The sequence below is a fragment of the Brassica napus genome, chromosome A3, assembly GCF_020379485.1.
Source record: "Brassica napus cultivar Da-Ae chromosome A3, Da-Ae, whole genome shotgun sequence".
Taxonomy (NCBI): domain Eukaryota; kingdom Viridiplantae; phylum Streptophyta; class Magnoliopsida; order Brassicales; family Brassicaceae; genus Brassica; species Brassica napus.
In genome coordinates, this window is record NC_063436.1 from 35271876 (window position 1) to 35291452 (window position 19577).

The 19577-nt window shown below is 44.0% G+C and overlaps 1 protein-coding gene across 11 annotated transcripts; it reads right to left on the minus strand.

Moving 5' to 3' along the window:
- Positions 1-3611: 3611 nt before the first annotated feature.
- On the minus strand, positions 3612-17305 carry LOC125607129. Of its 11 annotated transcripts, none has more exons than XM_048776899.1 (8): positions 15933-17305; positions 15230-15291; positions 15003-15059; positions 14283-14366; positions 13404-14091; positions 7553-7659; positions 7364-7455; positions 3612-7262 (listed from the first exon to the last, which is right to left on the minus strand). In XM_048776899.1, exon 8 carries the CDS (start codon positions 6506-6508, stop codon positions 4748-4750), a length of 1761 nt encoding a protein of 586 aa, XP_048632856.1. In that variant the 5' UTR covers positions 6509-7262; positions 7364-7455; positions 7553-7659; positions 13404-14091; positions 14283-14366; positions 15003-15059; positions 15230-15291; positions 15933-17305; the 3' UTR covers positions 3612-4747. The 11 variants fall into 11 exon arrangements, with proteins under 11 accessions (XP_048632856.1, XP_048632865.1, XP_048632864.1 ...); XM_048776908.1 differs by adding an exon at positions 14782-14861 and having other exon boundaries at positions 7364-13892; positions 13993-14091; positions 14965-15059; XM_048776907.1 differs by having other exon boundaries at positions 7364-13887; positions 13993-14091.
- Between the last annotated feature and the right edge of the window lie 2272 nt (positions 17306-19577).

The following is a 19577-nucleotide window of genomic DNA, read 5'->3' on the forward strand; positions in this document are numbered from 1 at the left end:
AAGAATTTTCGACTTTGACGGTTCCAAGTCGATCCTAACGTAATTTTCAAGCGTTTGGTTGGCCAGACCTTACTTAGTTAATTATAGGATGAATTGGAGTCATTGTCTCGGCCGTGTTGGTTTAGGTCGCAACGCGGTCGACTCCCGTGAATATGTGTCTGATCAGGACGTATTCAACGTGGGATGCGAGTGCCGATACATTTGTTCGACGAGCCGGGGCGTACTCGTGTAGGCATCGCTTAAGTGATCGTCTGCTTCGGAGATCGATTCCTCGGGGAGGGGTTTGTTTTTTTATTTTTATTTTGGCTGGACCCTTTTTCTTTGGGCTGCCTACGTATCCCTTTGCGGGAATCAAGCCATTCGTAGTTCTTAGATTGCGAGTAAAAGTGGCCTTTGGGGCGCATTTACTCGATTCTTTTTTTTTTTTTTTTTTTTTTGCGAGTAAAAAAGGCTTTTGGGGCGTATTTACTCGATTTTTTTTGCGAGTAAAAGTGGCCTTTGGGCGCATTTACTCGTTTCCTAGGTTGCGAGTAAAAGTGGCCTTTGGGGCGCATTTACTCGGGTTGGTGTTTGCCTTGATTAAGGATGGAAGAGGCGGAGATGTTTGGAGTTCCAGGCTCTCGGTACTGCTTCGCCTGTTGAAGTCTCGAGGCGGTATACTCCTGGCTTGATGACTTCGACTATCTTGTATGGTCCTTCCCAGTTGGCTCCGAGCTTGCCGGCTTTCCACTCCTTAGTGTTTTCGAAGACCTTTCTTAAGACAAGGTTGCCCATTTCGAGAGGACGCGACTTGACCTTTTTGTTGTAATAGCTCTCGATTTGATGTTGGTAATTCTGGATACGGAGTAACGCTTGGTCGCGCTTTTCCTCGATGTCGTCGAGTGCGTCGAGGAGCATGTCGCGGTTGAGTTCGGCGTTCTGTGGCATTCGCGATCGGCGCAGACTCGTCACGTTCACTTCTGCGGGAGCCATTGCCTCGACGCCGTAGGCCATTGAGAAGGGTGTAGTCTTTGTCGCTCCGCGAGGAGTGGTTCTGTGGGACCACAGGACACCATCTAGTTCGTCTGCCCAGCAACCTTTCTTTAAGTCGAGTCGTTTCTTCAGACCGTCTATGATGGTCTTGTTCGTCGATTCGGCTTGACCATTACTTTGCGGGTTTCTCGGCGTCGACATGTTGAGTCGATGCGCCATCTGTCGCAGAAGCCCTTGAAATGATGCGAGATGAATTGCGAACCGTTGTCCGTGATTATCTCGTATGGGAGCCCGTGTCGGCAGATTATGTTCTTCCAGACGAAGTTTTGTACCTCCTTGTCGGTTATGCTGGCATAGGCTTCGGCTTCAACCCATTTTGTGAAGTAATCGGTGAGGACCAGGATGAACTTCTTTTGCCGAGATGCCGGCATCGGACCAATGATGTCCATTCCCCATCGCATAAATGGGTATGGAGCAGTCAAGGTGTGGAGAAACTCCGTTGGGCTGTGTATGGTTTTGGCGTGACGCTGGCACTTATCGCATTTGCGCGCGTATGTCTCGCAGTCGGCGTTCATGGTTGGCCAGTAGAATCCGAGGTTTTTAACTTTTAGTGCGAGAGCTCGCCCGCCTGAGTGGTTGCCGGCTGCTCCTTCGTGTGTTTCGGCCATGACGAGTCTCGTTTCTTCGCCGGCGATACATTTGAGTAGTACCTTTGTTGCAGTCCATCGGTGTAGTTCCCCATCCATGACGACGTAGTGTGCGCTGCGTCGTTTCAGTCGCCGGGCGTCCCATTTCTCGACGGGCAGTAAACCTTCCGCGAGGTAATCGATGAGTTCCTTGCGCCAATCTGTTGGGTGATCGTCTTGCGAGGGAGATTCCGCTTCGTCGATGTCCATCGCGTCGTTGATCGCTGCTATTATCGCTGCCTGTTCTGCCTTCGTGTCGATGCTTGGTTTCTCGATTTTGTGGATCGGGATTGTCCTTTTGACTTGGTCGTGTAGCTTGCTCCCCAGAGCGGCGAGGGCGTCGGCACAAACATTTTCTCCGCGAGGAACCTTCGTGAGTTCGAAGAACTCGAAGTCTCGCGTAAGGTCCTGGACGAGTTTGAGGTAGGCGTCCATCCTTTCGTTGCGGACGTCGTAATCGCCGAGGTATTGGCTTACGACGAGTTGAGAGTCGCAGTAAGCGCTGATTCGTTTGGCTTTCACCGCCTTGGCGAGACGGAGCCCCGCGATGAGGGATTCGTACTCAGCTTCGTTGTTTGACGCCGCAAAACCAAAACTGAATGACTGCCGAATGAGTTCTCCTGTTGGTGATTGCAATTGCACTCCTGCTCCTGATCCTTTACTCGTGGATGAACCGTCGACGTGGAGGATCCAGTTTACACTTGGTAGGATGAGGTCTTGCTCCAGCTCTGGCGTCAACTCGATCAGGAAATCGGCAAGGACTTGTGACTTTGCTGCTGTGCGATTCTTGTATGCGATGTCATGCTCGCTCAGCTCCATCGCCCATTTGGTCAACCGTCCCGACTGGTTAGTATTTTGCATAACCGTTCTGAGTGGTTGGTTGGACAGTACTTCGATCGTGTGCGACTGGAAGTAGGGTCGCAGTTTTCTGGCCGAGGTGACGACGGCTAGGGCCATCTTTTCGAGTGTTGGATATCTCGTCTCTGGCTCCGTCATTCTTTTACTTGTGTAAAAGATTGGTTTCTGTTCTCCCCTATCTTCCCGAATCAATACGCTGCTGACGGCGGAGGATGTGACGGCGATGTAGAGAGATAGTGTGTCGCCGGCTTCTGGCTTCGATAGCACGGGTGGGGTCGTGAGATAATGCTTGAGTTGATTGAACGCCTCTTCGCATTTTTCATCCCAGACGAACCTCTTGTTTCCCCTTAGTAGCTCGTAGAAGGGAAGACACTTGTCGGTCGATCGCGAGATGAACCTGTTGAGAGCTGCTATGCGTCCCGTTAGTCGCTGCACTTCGCGGCTGTTTTTCGGGCTTGGAAGGTCGAGAATCACCGAGATCTGCTTGGGGTTAGCTTCGATTCCTCGCTGAGTGACGATGTAGCCGAGGAATTCCCCAGAGGTGACACCGAAGGTACATTTGGCCGGGTTGAGTTTCATCCCATAGTCGTTCAAGATCTTGAAGCAGTCGCGTAAGTTATTTAGGTGGTCGTCGGCCTTGAGCGATTTGACTAACATATCGTCGATGTACACTTCCATGGTGTTGCCAAGCTGATCAGCGAACATTCGGTTAACGAGTCGCTGATAAGTCGCACCGGCGTTTTTAGCCCGAAGGGCATCACCTTGTAGCAATAAGTCCCTCTGTCGGTGATGAATGCTGTCTTCTCGCGATCATCGGGATGCATCAAGATCTGGTTGTAGCCCGAGAAAGCGTCCATGAAGGTTAGGAGTTCGTTACCAGCGGTTGATTCGACGAGACGATCGATGTGAGGGAGTGGGTAACTATCCTTTGGGCATGCCTTGTTGAGGTCCGTGAAATCGACGCATATGCGCCATTTGCCGTTCTTCTTCTTAACGACGACCGGGTTGGCTAACCATTCAGGGTATCAAACTTCGGTAATAAAACCCGCGTCGAGGAGCCGGTCGACTTCGTCGTTCAATGCCTTTGATCTTTCTGGACCGAGTTTCCGTCGCTTCTGTCGGATGGGTTTGAACGTCGGGTCGACGTGCAGTTCATGGGAGGTAACTGCGGGGTCGATCCCCTTCATGTCGGAGGTCTTCCAGGCGAACGTTGAAGCGTTGTCTTTGATGAAAGAGATGATCTTTGAACATATGTCGTCGGACAGGTAGACGCCAACTCGGATGATTTTCGTTGGGTCGGATTCATCGATTGCGACTTCGCGAACTTCCTCCTTCTGGGGGTATATCTTGTTGAGTGGTTTACTGACGGAGTTGACGAGGGAAGCCTGTTGCTGCATCTTTACAGTTGCAATCAGCAGTTCTCTCGCGGCTTGTTGATCTCTCCGAATCGTCTGTGTTTTTCCGTCTTTGCCGGGAAACTTGACGCATTGATGGTACGTCGAGGGAACGGCTTTCATGGAATGCAACCATGGTGTTCCGAGGATGGCATTGTAGGGTGCTTTGGCTCGGATGACGGAGAACTTGACGGTACGGGTTATACCACCTGCGTATACTGGAAGACAAATTGTTCCGATCATTTGCTCCGAGGCCCCGTTGAAGCCAGTGAGCGTGCGAGAGGAAGGCTTCTTATCTCTCAAATCGACTCCCATTTTGTCGAGTGTGTCGCGAAAGATGAGATCGACTGAGCTGCCGGTGTCGATAAGGACTTTTGCGACTAGGCATTCTCCGATGTCAAGGTCGACGAGGAGAGGATCGTTGTGTGGCGTGTGGACGCCCTTGGTATCTAGTGCCGAAAAAGTGATCTGGTGATCATTTTCGACTGGAGGCGGCCACTTCTTGGAGGTGGTGGCTTGTCGTTTGTAGTCTTTGACAGCTCGAACTGAGTCGCCGCAAGGAGGTGATCCTCCCATGATTACGCTAATGTGTGGATTGCGGGTAGCTCGCATTGATTCGAGTTGCTTCCTTAAATCATCGGTTGTGTTCTCGAATTGAAGAGTTTCTGCGGGCTTTTTCTTTTTTGATTCGAGACGTCGTCGCAGATCGGACCCTTTTGAACGGTTGAGTTGGATTCGCAGGCCATCGGCCTTTGAATTGAGCTGGTCGCGAAGGTCGCCGTTTTGACCTATTCTCCTGGCGCTGGATTTTGAGATGGTCGCGCGGAGGTCGGCGCTTCATACGTGTTCGTTCGTAGCGCTCTTTCGCTTCAATAGGGTGCGCAGATCTTTGTCTGTTGTCGGGGAAGTGAGAGATTGCTCGACTTTGCTGTTCAGTTTGTCGCGTAAATCTGGTTGCATTGTCGAGGAGTCGTCGTCAGAGGAGTCACAAGGGCGAGAGAGTATGACTTCCACTCGTCGCCGGCGACGCGGATGTTCGTCTTCTGATGAATTGTTGGCGGGGCCGACGTTGTTGACAGCAGTGCGCTCAGGGCTCGCTCTTTCCTCGCTAGGGGCCGTGTTCTGTTGAGACTTCTGTGCCTTCTTCTCCTTGTTCTTACTCCAACTTTTGGTGTTTTTCGGTGTCGTTGGAGAGGTGGGCATTTGAATTGTCCCGTTAGTGATCCCGTCGAAAAATTGCCCGATGAGGACTTTGCACTCTTTCGTATCATGGGAATCCCTTTTGTGGTAGAGGCACCATTTCTTTGGCTCCTCGGAGTTTGAACTCGCTGGTTCGGACGACTTTGATTGCTTCGAGGCGGAGTCTCGATCCCAGTGGTTCCAGGCTTTCTCTCGCGTGACGACTGCTGTTTTTGGCGATTCCTCGTCGCCGACCGAGCTAACGTAGCCTCGCTTCTGAGTGGTGTTCCCACCGGATGAGTGCTGGCGGGGCTCAGGGCGGGTGTCGTTTGTTCGGGCGGGTCGCTGTTTCGCTGCTGCTTCTTTTGCAAACTTTGCTCTTGTGTCTTCTTCCATGCGGATGAAGTTGTTCGAGCGAGCGATGGCGTCAGACACAGATTTCGTCGGGTATCGGTAAAGATCCTGACGGAACGTGGAGTCAACGTGCAAAGTGTTCATCAGAGACTCGACAGTGATAGGATCAGGAATATCAACTTTCGAGACGATAGCCTTGAACTTCTCCATGAAGTCGCGGAGGCTTTGGCCGCTGGTATGAGTGAGGTTCCACAAGTCGGACACGGTCGTTTCTTGGTTTGTGAACATGATATAAATCTTCAGGAAGGCCGTCGAGAGGTCGTGGAAACAATCGACGGAGTTTTCTCTAAGGCCTGTGAACCAAGTAAGGGCCGGTCCTTCTAGGGTTTCGACAAAGAGTTGGCAAAAGCCGGCGTCTTTGTCTTCGTCGGTCAGATTTGCGCGTCGCATCGCTATGTTGAAGGACGTGACATGAGTAGAAGGGTCGGAGAGACCCTTGACGGTTGGAAGACGAAGTTTCTCCATCTTCTGGAGCCGTACGCCGGTGACCCTTTGTGTGAAGGGTGTGCGAAGAGATTCCGCGAGTACGTGCTCGATTTGGGGCGCCGAGGTCGTCACCTGGTGGATCTTTGAGTTGATGTCGAGGACCGACTGTTTCAACGCGGCTAGCTCGCTTGCGGTGTCTGCGTTGATGTCGTTACCGGCGCTCTGGTTATAGTTACCGGCGCTCTGGTTGTTGTTACCGGCGCTCTGGTTGTTGTTGTCCCGCGCAGGTGCTACGTTGGTGGTTCGTTCAGTGGCGAACAGGTGTCGACGGTACTGCGCCGTTGAAGCTTCGGCGTTTGCAGCGATAGGAGCGAGTATTTTTGCTATCGCTGTGATTTGGTCGACCGCCGCCTTCTGCGCCGCTTCTTGCAGGGCGAGGCGTGCCAAGATGGTTTCCATAGACGCAGGAGGGGGTAGCGGAGTTACTGGTGTAGGCGTAGGTGTTACCTCGGGAGCCGGCATCACCTCGAGAGCTTCGCGCTCCTCGCCTGACGAAGAACTGTCGTTGCTGACAACCATAGTACTAACGTTACTTTGCTAAAAAGGCCCCACGGTGGGCGCCAACTGTTTGATCGGAAAACGGTGATAAAGAAGATGTGGGTTTAACAAAGACGTTTTATTATGGTCGGAAGAGACGATTAGTCGGTTACAAGAGAGATAAGAAAGTGCGACAGAGAAGAGGCCGGTAACTCGGAGAGCTACCGGAAAAGTACAAATAACGGCAAGATGAAGTAAAGGTGAAAACCCTAATCTAGCCGCCAAGTGTTAGTCAGATGATTTCGGATCCCTTTCTCGTTCCTCTTCCTTCTCCTTATATAGTCCTCTGATGTGTCGTTCTTGACCTAACTTAGGTCGTCTTCGTGGGCCTTCCTTATTGGGCCGAGAGGCCCGCATTCATCCGAGCGGTCGCCGAGCTGGGTGCCTCTTAGTCGACGTCACTTGACTCGAGATACTGTAGAAGCGAGCCGAGAGATTGACCCTTTAAGCCGACTACCCAAGCCATCATTTTCTCTGGTCCGGGCCAGGCCTTTTATTACTTGGGCCTTGTGGGATGATTAAATCCATCCCCTACAGTGTTGGTGAAAGTGTGACTGTCGGCTTTGAAGGAATCTCTGATGAGCCAGTACCAGCCACTTTTGTGTTTTATTTAGATAAAAAATCATTTCGATTGAAGCTTTCTGGAATCAAACGTTTACCTCAAAACGCTTCCAGAAGTATAGAATCAAGTGTTGCATGAATGCAGCGGTTGTCATAAGGGCAAGATAAGAAAAGCCTGTTGAGAGTAACGCAGTAAGGGACAAATACACTGTGACGACTCTGAGAAATATATACACTAGTAATCAGACAAATATAATGTATAAACTCAGTCCTTACCATATGCATACGAGAAGAAATAAATATGGACCACGAAGAAGTACAGCAAAAAGAAACGTGGGAAGAACTTCATCGATATTGGTGTCCTAACACTGCAACATTTGGAAGATAGATTGTGAGAATATCACGAGTAAGAGACCTCGATAGTTCATATATATGGGTGACTGAGGCGTAAGAGAAAGACCAAACCTTATCAGAGTGAATAATTCGCATAGCCAGACAAGAACTAGAACCATGAAAGCCAACAGCTGGTCGTCGTAAAACTCAAACAGGAGAAAGAGAATCCCAATCATAATCTACAATTTCAAATGATTAGATTATGTTGGTCAGACTCAAGAGAATCCTTTGAGATGTTGGAATAAAAAAAGAACCAGTGATGTTGTAACAGCCCGATCCCCCGGCGTCCCACCGGAGTTATCGAAAGGGCGTTATGGACACGTGTCTACTCATTTAGACAACCCTACGTGTCCTGTTATTGGCCCAAGAGTCGACGGACGCATAACCTTCTTTGAAATACCGTCACACCCACATCCATATACTTCTACTTACAGCCATGCGCACAGGGATATGGAAATGGAGGAATGAGCAACAAGTTACTCAGTGAAATGACTCTAGACCAGCCTGCCTGCATGACACTCTATACTACTCTATGCGGGAACTTGGGCTGACTAGCCACTACAATCAGTTAATGCATCTTAACATTTCATATCATCATCATTATTTCCAAACATTCAATTCCATACATTTCTAGCAACCTAGTGATCAATCAATATAATGATCTCACTCATTGCCACACACGTTAAACCTTAGACTTAACCGACTCGTCTTACCAGACCGACTCAATCCTAAGACACCTTTAACACCCCGTTATCCAACCATGATGCACGTTTTTTTATCCCGCCTCTTGCGGTTGGCACTTCGTTTCTTATCATAGTGGGTAGCTCCCACTAGGCTTCTACCCCATATTCATGTGGATTCGCCACATCTCCTATGGGTGCTTCCATATTCTTGTGGATTCGCCACATCTCCTATGGATACCTAGCGAGAACTACTGCCACACATACTTTCCTTAGACTCTATATGCTTTCCCACCCATGCTTAACCGTAACATTATTCTTTCATATTTTCACTTATCCTTTTACATCCTTATCATTTCCACTTATCCCTTCCCATTCTCATTCACTTTCCTTTTCATTTAGACTTGTACTTGGACTCATTCACTAGATGCCACCCGTTATCGGTGTCACACACAATACACATCGCACTCAAGTTCTACTTCAATAACTTTAACAATCATTACTCATCTATCAGCTTAGCATTCATTTCTCTCTAGCATCCTAACTTTAATCACTAACCACTCATGGGACTACACATCCAAACATACAAGCATAAATCACCAATCAATCATCACTACCACAACTCCATTTCAGTTTACTAAGTCCCATTTAACAATATGAGGGTTCTTATGCATCGTGATCCATTCATCTAACATCCTAGCAATAATCATGTTCTATCATCCAAGCTTTCAAACAGGGTCTAAACAACCCTAACTCCAACATAAAGGAGTATACAGTGCATGAGAATAAGATGGGTTCAAGACACTCCACCTTAGCCTAGATCTGGATCCGGATCTGGAAACAAGACACAAGACACAAGGGAGAGGAGATTGGGATCTGGTCACCACCACCACCACACGGCGCCGGCGAGGAGAGAGAGAGCATGCGACGGCGAGGAGAGAGTGCGACGGCAAGGAGAGAGAGAGCATCGCACGGGAGAGAGAGAGACAGCGCAAGAGAGAAAGGGAGAGCTCGACGGCTAGGGTTTCTGGTCTCCGGGAATTCTCTGCAGAGCTTCGCTTAAGTTTCTGTATGAGGCAAAAGGGAGGCTGCATCTCTTTTTATAGGAAAGGTAAAGGGAAACCCTAGGTCTTTGCCATATGGGCCGTAGAGAATCCCAATCTTTTATGAGAATTTTTGGGCCAGGAACCGGGCCGTTACAATTCTCCCCCATTTGAATGGAATTCGTCCCCGAATTCCGTGTGTCGATAATCCAACTCTAACATCCCGAACCCAAATGGGTTAACAACTCGTCCTTTGAAATCTAATGGTTCATGCAACAGGCCAGGTTCCATATTCCTCACGGAGATCCAACGTCTTCTTAAATCCCAATCGATTCTCCAACCGCGTTCTCATCCCTAGATTGCTTTTATCTCATATGCATTTCCATATCACCACCACTCTTGTCGACGTAATTCTCTAATGGTCATGTACCTCTTCTATCCTTTCATAAAGCAGCTCATCATCAACAATTATATCTGCTAAGCGGTTTCCTGGATCATCTCAGGCTCGAGATTCTGATCTCCCCCACTTTGGTCCAACATAAGGGATTCAACATGGTTGTTCATACAATTCTCATAGGGGATATCCATTTGCTCGACTCGTAGCTAATGTCTTGCATGGATTCAACTAATATCAGATCCATTAACCTATTTCCTCTCTAAGCTCAACACACATGTACACCACATAGGTTGATTGCGATATCCTTGGCGACCCAACAACAAAAATATATTGTTATCATGTTCCATTTCCATTTGACACATACAACTCTTGCATCAATCATATACGGCCTTACACCCCACTGTTCTCAACTAACAAATCTCAACTGCAAAGCTCCATTAAAACCCTCTTTATCTTTAACCATGGCAGTTCCTCTTCGAATTCTGATAAATATGTCTGCTGCCCACTATAATGCCCATTGCGACCAATAACTTGTCCCATGGTCTCTTCCTTCACCGTTGCGTGGTACCCAACCACATCTCCGTTGATTAACTTAGCGAGCACTTCATCTCACGAAACATAACAAGCTACTCCAAAATACCATCACACTCTTCGGTGGAATAGAATATTGTGTCTTCGATCATCACTATCGCGTGCTTATCTTAATACGCTTGCGGCATCGTACATCTACAACTGGTAATGTCCATTACCAACTCATAATGTTGTCTCCTGGATGTTTTTCTTTGATATCAGAATCTGGCAATACCGTAATGTCAAATCGCTCTTAGTGAACTCCAAAACTACTTGCTGTAGGTTCCAACAACTCAACGAACTATATGGTGCTAACTGATATGGTCCCTTTGACTAGACGATGTTCTGTATTTCCGCTCTATGTTGTATGTACTATTTCATTTCCATGGGTCCATAAAAATGCTCAAAAGCGTCTGCATACCCGGCTACTGCAGCAATGGTATCCAATACTTAGAGCTTTCACTTCCAAATACAAATCATTCTCTTTTCCACTTAACTCTTCAGATTTCAACATCAAGATAGCTTATATCCATATCATAATCCTTATTCCAGTAAGGACTACTCTCCTCTCCTATCGAGGATTATGAGTACATGCCCATACAATACATTAACTCCACGTGCTTGGTCCCGGTCTGGTTTCCTAGCCTCTTCCTATTCATTAATCTTTGACCTCCGTATAGATTCTCGCTAAGCCCCGATGCTATTCCTATCACACTGCAACATCCCCGAACACTGGTACACCTCTAAATACGCATCCCAAAATTCTGTCACTTCATATCATTCCAACTCCAACCCCAGCAGGTCTCCATGCAGGCTCACACCGTCGTGAGGTATTAACACTACCACATACACTCCCATGGTCATCATTCTCTATACTCCCTCGGTCCTAACCCAGGTAGCCCCAATTGATGTTGCCCTTGCGGGAACCGGTAGTTAGGATAACACTTCAACCGTGGATCCTACTAGTTGAGTCCAGCAGCCCCGACTTGGTGTTTAGCTACTCCGCACCGAACATATCCTCGTCCTTCGGTCTGACCATTTTTTCCTTGATGAACGAACCTCCTATCATAGCCCTACTGGTTGTACTCGTAGTATGCTCCCATCCATTATATCCTAGTGTGGTTCTTCTCGCACTTCCGCTCTTGTCACAACGAAACCGCCTTGTGGTAATGGCGATGTCGCAAGTTCCCCTTGGGCTCTGAGTATGTAATGCTTAGTTAGCCTATGATCTTCTTACAACCAAAACTATAACTCTGCACCCTTCTAGATTAGCTAATGATCCCAGTAATCTTGCACGTCACACCAATTCTTCAGATCGGTTCTCATTTCCTTCAGGAAGTGGTGAATCAGTTCTCGCCCCCTTAGAGGGTGCCCGAAAAATCTCCTCAGGGGGTTACATCCTTATTGTATTCCCTTACATTCATGTCTCTCTGGCGGATATCCTAAAACTAGCCCTCCATTAGATATATGTCCTTCCTCGGGAAATACCTTCATTGACTTATGACCTCAACTTATTTCACTGCACCTCTAATGTTCCTCCAAACCTATGATATCCGCCACAACCTTCACGTTCTCGGTAGTTACATTAGTCGGGTTTCCATCTCTGGCTTTTCTCCAACCACTCCAACTCATGTGTCTCCAACTCATGTGTCTGGCGATGAAACTTCGTCAATGGGCGTCACCGGTAGGGTACCACCTTTCCTTTTATGGTGCGCTGAGTCCGAGTGTACATCGGGTTCCACCATGCAGGTCTACGGTACCCGTAATTGTCAGTCTGGTCGTTACTGATTGTCGAAGACATCCTTCAAGTAGACATCCGATCAGAACCATACTAGAAGTATAGATATAGTGGGTGGTTTTGAAATCGTTTTCAGAACTTTTAGGAGAATCAAAACTTTCACAAACTTTTTTCTTTTAATGAAAACAAGTTTTTTTTTTTTTTAAACGTCGGAAATGCTGATCCCTTAGGACAGAACTAAGGGATCTTAACCCGCTCTGATACCAATTGTAACAGCCCGATCCCCCGGAGTCCCACCGGAGTTATCGAAAGGGCGTTATGGACATGTGTCTACTCATTTAGACAACTCTATGTGTCCTGTTATTGACCCAAGAGTTGACGGTCGCATAACCTTCTTTGAAATACCGTCACACCCACATCCATATACTTCTACTTACAGTCCTGCGCACAGGGAAATGGAAATGGAGGAATGAGCAACAAGTTACTCAGTGAAGTGACTCTAGACCAGCCTGCCCGCATGACACTCTATACTACTCTATGCGGGAACTAGGGCTGACTAGCCACTACAATCAGTTAATGCATCTTAACATTTCATATCATCATCATTATTTCCAAACATTCAATTCCATACATTTCTAGCAACCTAGTGATCAATCAATACAATGATCTCACTCATTGCCACACACGTTAAACCTTAGACTTAACCGACTCGTCTTACCAGACCGACTCAATCCTAAGACACCTTTAACACCCCGTTACCCAACCATGATGCACGTTTTTATATCCCGCCTCTCGCGGTTGGCACTTCGTTTCTTATCATAGTGGGTAGCTGCCAGTAGGCTTCTACCCCATATTCATGTGGATTCGCCACATCTCCTATGGGTGCTTCCATATTCTTGTGGATTCGCCACATCTCCTATGGATACCTAGCGAGAACTACTGCCACACATACTTTCCTTAGACTCTATATGCTTTCCCACCCATGCTTAACCGTAACATTATTCTTTCATATTTTCACTTATCCTTTTTCATCCTTATCATTTCCACTTATCCCTTCCCATTCTCATTCACTTTCCTTTTCATTTAGACTTGTACTTGGACTCATTCACTAGACGCCACCCGTTATCGGTGTCACACACAATACACATCGCACTCAAGTTCTACTTCAATAACTTTAACAATCCTTACTCATCTATCAGCTTAGCATTCATTTCTCTCTAGCATCCTAACTTTAATCACTAACCACTCATGGGACTACACATCCAAACATACAAGCATAAATCACCAATCAATCATCACTACCACAACTCCATTTCAGTTTACTAAGTCCCATTTAACAATATGAGGGTTCTTATGCATCGTGATCCATTCATCTAACATCCTAGCAATAATCATGTTCTATCATCCTAGCTTTCAAACAGGGTCTAAACAACCCTAACTCCAACATAAAGGAGTATACAATGCATGAGAACAAGATGGGTTCAAGACACTCCACCTTAGCCTAGATCTGGATCCGGATCTGGAAACATGAGACAAGGGAGAGGATATTGGGATCTGGTCACCACCACCACCACACGGCGCCGGCGAGGAGAGAGAGAGCGTGTGACGGCGAGGAGAGAGAGCGACGGCAAGGAGAGAGAGAGCGTCGCGCGGGAGAGAGAGAGAGAGACGCCGCAAGAGAGAAAGAGAGAGCTCGACGGCTAGGGTTTCTGGTCTCCGGGAATTCTCTGCAGAGCTTCGGTTAAGTTTTTGTATGAGGCAAAAGGGAGGCTGCATCTCTTTTTATAGAAAAGGTGAAGGGAAACCCTATGTCTTTGCCATATGGGCCGTAGAGAAGCCCAATCTTTTATGAGAATTTTTGGGCCAGGAACCGGGCCGTTACAGATGTGTGTGCATACCGGTACAAATACAAGGGATTCAATCACGTGCACAAAGATCAACTGAAATGTTGGTAACCGATGCTGAGCATGGTGTTGAAGCTGCACTAAAAAAAAATTTATATCCAAACAAAGATGATTGTTGAGAAGCAAAGATGGGTCGGCTACTGAAACAGAATAAAGACAAACCAGTGAACTTCAACATACGAGTGTGTGTCTCTCGCAAAGTGAATGAGACAGACATTGTGGTTGTGAAAAACACAAAAAGTGACATCATAAGCACACCACATTTCGTCACAAAGTAATCTGCATGCGTCCGGAATAATAATATTTACTTTAGCACATGTTTATACTGAACTAAAGAGAAAGTTGCAAGAGCTACTAATGCCGCCTTAATCATATCTTCCATTCCAACATAATGCTCACACAAAAAAGATTTGAGAGATTCAAAGTAAAATTTGTAACAAATGATGTTCATGACACAGAACATGCCATACCTCCAAATTACGAAGATCCTTCAAAAAGTTCTTGGGAGTAACTAAGATTGTAAAACTCTCTTGTTTGGAAATTGTATAGATAACCTGTAATGGGTAAAGTTCAAGTTATACGAGGTGAAATCTCCAACTTTCACAATAGCATATAGATAAAAATAATCCAAGGAACATGAGCAGGAGACAATGACATTGGTTATTTTACATTATGCATTTTCATGCATGGACCAACTAGTTCATGCATTTTCCAGAGGATAAATTAATTAAGGTAACAATAAAATATAAACAGTCTTTTTTTAGCAGTAGGCTAAAAGTTCAGATGGAGATAGGTTGCACACAAGCTACATGAGCAAGGATAAAACAAATAGTTGTCCTCAACGCAAGGAATCAAAGGCCTAGAAGGATGCAGATATATAACTCGGCTCTGCCTAATTGCAAAATGAAGAGACCACAAATATTTAAACTTGCATGGGCTTTATCAACCAGACAAACAGCTTATACCTACCTTGACCAGCAGAGTTTTGTAAGCTATTCATTATAATTGTATCATATCCTACAACTCTGTTTATAGTAAGTTGTTGCCATCTGTAAAAGTAAATTTAATTTTATAAAGCTTATCATCAGGATCCAGCCTTTCCAATTAAATTTTAGTTGTTTCCATAGTGAGGGACAATAAAATGAGTATTACATGTTGCCAAAGCAGGGATGTCGTGCTGATATGCTTACATTTGCAGTGCGAATGTTATGCCATGACTTTGCTTCATCAGGCAGCAAAAAGTAGCCCTATATAAAAATAAGGCAAAGCAACTGTAAGATCGAACCAAAATTTCAACTTAAGAGTTTCTCATTTATGTATCTTTCTTAACAGAATAGATTATTCTAGGGTATAAGATGCCCATGGATCTTCCACTGGTCAGCATTACTTAAGGCTATCAACAGAGGATAATGTTTACATTTTCCATAGTATATAGATATGTCGGCTCAAATTCTTGAGTTCTTCTCTCAAGCCATTGAACTGTCATAAACAACAGACCAACACATTAATTTCGAGCATAACGGTTAATGCATACATCACCCACCTGAGGCATACCAGTTAATGCAACATGGGTTACTCTTCTAATCAGTAAACCTCTTAAATGAAAAATAGTAGAATGGCTATATAAAAAAAAGGTTTGTAAATAGAGACTTTTGGTAGTTTACATATTTCAAAACAAGAAATGTTTTTCAAGAAGGCAGTGTATGTATTCAGATTCAATTTTTCATTTGTAGAAAGGCACATCATTGTCTGATAGATTCATTTAGATAAGATAAAGAAGAACTAAACGACTATAGACACATAAAATAGAGATTCTATTGAGATGGATTTTACCTGCATAGTAGTTGACTCTAAACTAAGTTCAAGCCAAACACAAAACACAGAAAGAAATCAGAAATGTATCTTGGGAGGATTCTAAATAGTAGACTCCAAACTAAGTTCAAGCCAAAAACCTCATATTTATAGCTTCAGCTCCACAATATTCATATGAACAAAACTACATAAAAATCTGATTAAAATGAGGAATATGCATAACTATGATTTCAGTATTTCAGACATAAAAGTTAAACCATAAGAGTCATTATCTGAGGCAATTTACCAAAACGGCTCTGAAAAACTACCTTAATCACGATTTTGTCAGAATCAGCGTGAATTGAGTGCCTGCTGAACATAATTGGCGTGCATAACAACGAGGATGCAGAACAAAGTGATGGCAACGAAGATAAACGAATACTCAAGGAAAGCCCTAACCCTAGGCTTTAAGATTTGTGAGAACCTCTCCTGAACCCTGATAAACGTCTGCTCCGGATCCATCTTCGATCTAAGATGCACTTCTTCTTCCTCTTCTTATAATTGTCCGCTTCGACGAAAGGAGGGCGTTGACATCGGATTCGATTTGCTCTGCAGTGAGGACGATGATTGCTGATTGCTTTTCTTCAGAAGAATATCAAACCCACGCAAGTGAAGATTAAAGGAAAGATTGAAAGCACTGCAAAGGAATTGTCTACTTTTATTTTTCTTCTTCTGAGAGGCAGTGGCGAGTTTTGTTGAGAGTAGAATCTTGGCTCACGAGGGCGAGGGCGAGGGTTCGAACGTCCTGAATATTTTTTATTTATTTTTAACGTCTTGTCTTTTACGAGACATCATCTTTCTTGTCACTATTTGGCAAGAAGCAATCTCAAATAGACTCAAGAAAAACACACTAAATATATTTATTTTTAATTTGGAAATTATGTAAATTATATAAACCTAGATATTAATTTGAAATGATATAGTATTTAAAAACTTAACTATTTTTTTTATATAATTTATAGATAGTTCAATTTTATTTAAACTAAAAATAATATTAATGGTATGTTTAATTAAAACATATAGAAAAAAATTGCTATAAATCCTCCGTATTGATTTTAGGGTTTAAAACAAATTAAAAGAAACACAATTCACAATAGGCATTGTTACACAACAACGGAATTAAAATATAAATTGAGCGTAAGAATGTGATTTTCTGAAGATTCTCACATGTTTTACTTTAAATTTGTTATCATCATTCTTTGCGTTTGTTTTTACAATTCTTATCCACAAAATTGATTAAATACAAATAAATTTAAATTGAAATATTAAGTTTAGTAAAATAAAAAAATCTATAATATGTAGTATATTTACGTTTATGTGTTTATGAATCTTTGAAACTGCAAATTTAAAAACTAAAAAGGGTTTTTTGCAGATTTGACTCAAAACATAAAGTCAAACACAAAACTAACATCTCCTTCTTTTTTAGTTTTGTTTTGCTCTATTCACCCCCACATGTTCACATTATTTACGAAAATCCCATTAATTTTTATTTATTTTTTCGAAAATGACTTTTTTACTCTCTCAACCTCATCATCTTGAAGTATTTACAAGATTGCCATTGCCATCAATACCCCAACCACCATGAACAACCAATTTGAAGCTCTTAATGCACCTAAAATCGATTTACACTCTCTCTTTCTCACTTGTTATGAAGTAAAAACAACATCTCTTTCACTTTGCCTCCATATTCATCCAAAAAACTCAAGCTTTTGATTCAAAATTTTTTATGATTGATAGAGCCATTCAAGCATACTATTCTTGGTGGGTTACTTTCGTTTGAGATTCTGGGTGGTTGGAGGAGACTCTGTGTGCTAAGGAAGTCATCTCACTAGTTTAAGGTATGAATTTGAATTTTTTTCAAGATCTGTTCACGTAGAAGACTTACCCGTAAGTAGTTTTGCTGTAGAAGACTTACGGGTAAGTCTTCTGGTCAAACGGACGACTTACCTATAAGTCGTCATCTTTGTTTGTTAAAAAAAAATCTAGAGAATACCCTAGACGACTTACCAGTAAGTCGTCTAGGATAAACGGGATAGTTTTGCATTTGACCGATTGTGTCAGATATTTAACTTTTCCTAGACGACTTACCAGTAAGTCGTCTCTGGGTAAACAAAAATTTCAATATTTTATTAAAGCTAGACGACTTATTTGTAAGTCGTCTCAGGTTACTTTTGCAATTGGAAAATAAAACTTAAATATTTAACTTTTCCCAGACGACTTACGCGGAAGTCGTCAAGTCAGACGACTTACTTGAAAGTCGTCCAGGATAAGCAAAGTCGTCCAGATTTATTTCCTAGATTCTGGTCAAACCTTGCTTATCTCGGACGACTTTCTCGTACATCGTCTACCTGGATGACTTTCAAGTAAATCGTCTGGGTAAAGTTAAATATTTAAGTTTCTTTTTCGAATTGCAAACTAACCTGAGAAGACTTACAAATAAGTCGTCTAGCTTTAAAAAAATATTGGAATTTTTGTTTACCCAGAGACGACTTACTGGTAAGTCATCCAGGAAAAGTCAAATATCTGACACAATTCGGTCAAATGTAAAACTAACCCGTTTATCCTAGACGACTTACTGGTAAGTCGTCAAAATTTTTTTTTTAACAAACAAAGCTGGACGACTTACAAGTCAGTCGTCCTATTTAAAATTCAATTGCAAAAATGACCTGTTTGGACGACTTACTGTTAAGTGTTCCAGACGACTTACTGGTATGTCGTATGCGTTAATGTTTAGTAAACTTTCATTTTCTCTATGTTTACTAATGTGTTTTATTTTGAATTTTTGTAGATGATGCGTCAGTTACATGTAGTGTATGGAGAATGGTTGTTGAAAGATTGCCGTTGGGATTTTGTGTTTGATAATGTCAAAGGAGCAAAAATCATTTTTTTTGGGAAGGTTCAACACATGCTGAACTTCTTGCAATGGCTCAAGAAGATTTCAACCTTGACATGAGCACAAATCTGTGGAGATAACCTACTCATTACCAGCATAAATGATGCTGGCTCCAGACACCCCTCCTATTCATGTTACAAGTGATAGACAAGTTTGAAACTTGCTCGAGATAACCAAAACGTATGGAGCACGGCTTTGTGTATCAAGCCGTAGCAAGGTGGAAACGGTTTCACAGTTCAGGGAAGAAGATGATGAAGCTGATGAAGCTGATGAATGTTTTGAAGATGATGATGATGATTTGGTTGAAGATGAAAATCATGATGGGGAGGAGGATGATGGGGAGGAGGACGATGGGGAGTAGGACGATGGGGAGGAGGATGCTGGAATCTCTATTGTTGCTGAAGCGGCCGAGAATGGTGAGGATTACAGTGTTTATGGAAAGGTTGAAGATGAGGATGAGGAAGATGTTGATATGTGTTTTGAAGATATCAAAAAGATTGAAGGAGGAAGATTGAATGGTGACAATATCTATGTCAACCAGAGTTTTGTTAGCAAGGATGCACTGCTTTCAGAGCTGCGGTTGATAGCAGTGAGGTTTAAGTTCTCCTTCAGAATATACAAGTCAACGAAAACTCTCCTTGTGAAAACATGTCCGGTTAGTGGTTGTCAATGGAAGGTCAGAGCGAGTGTGAAACATGGGACAAACATGTTTTGGGTAACAAAGTATATGGAAAAACATACATGCTCAGTGGGACACCGACTCGCTCAGCGGAGACACTGTACTCTGAAGTATGTTGGTAGATTTTTCATTGATCGTGTTGGAATCATTGATGGGTTGAATCCGCAGCATATCACTGATGCAATGAAGAAAATGTTTGGCATGACGCTTGATTACACCACTTCATACAGAGCACTTCTTTATGCACAAACATTGGTGAGAGGATCAACAGAAGTGATATACCTTGGATTTGACCCGTTTTCATCCATGGTATATAGGTGTTTTACTATTTATATATCTATG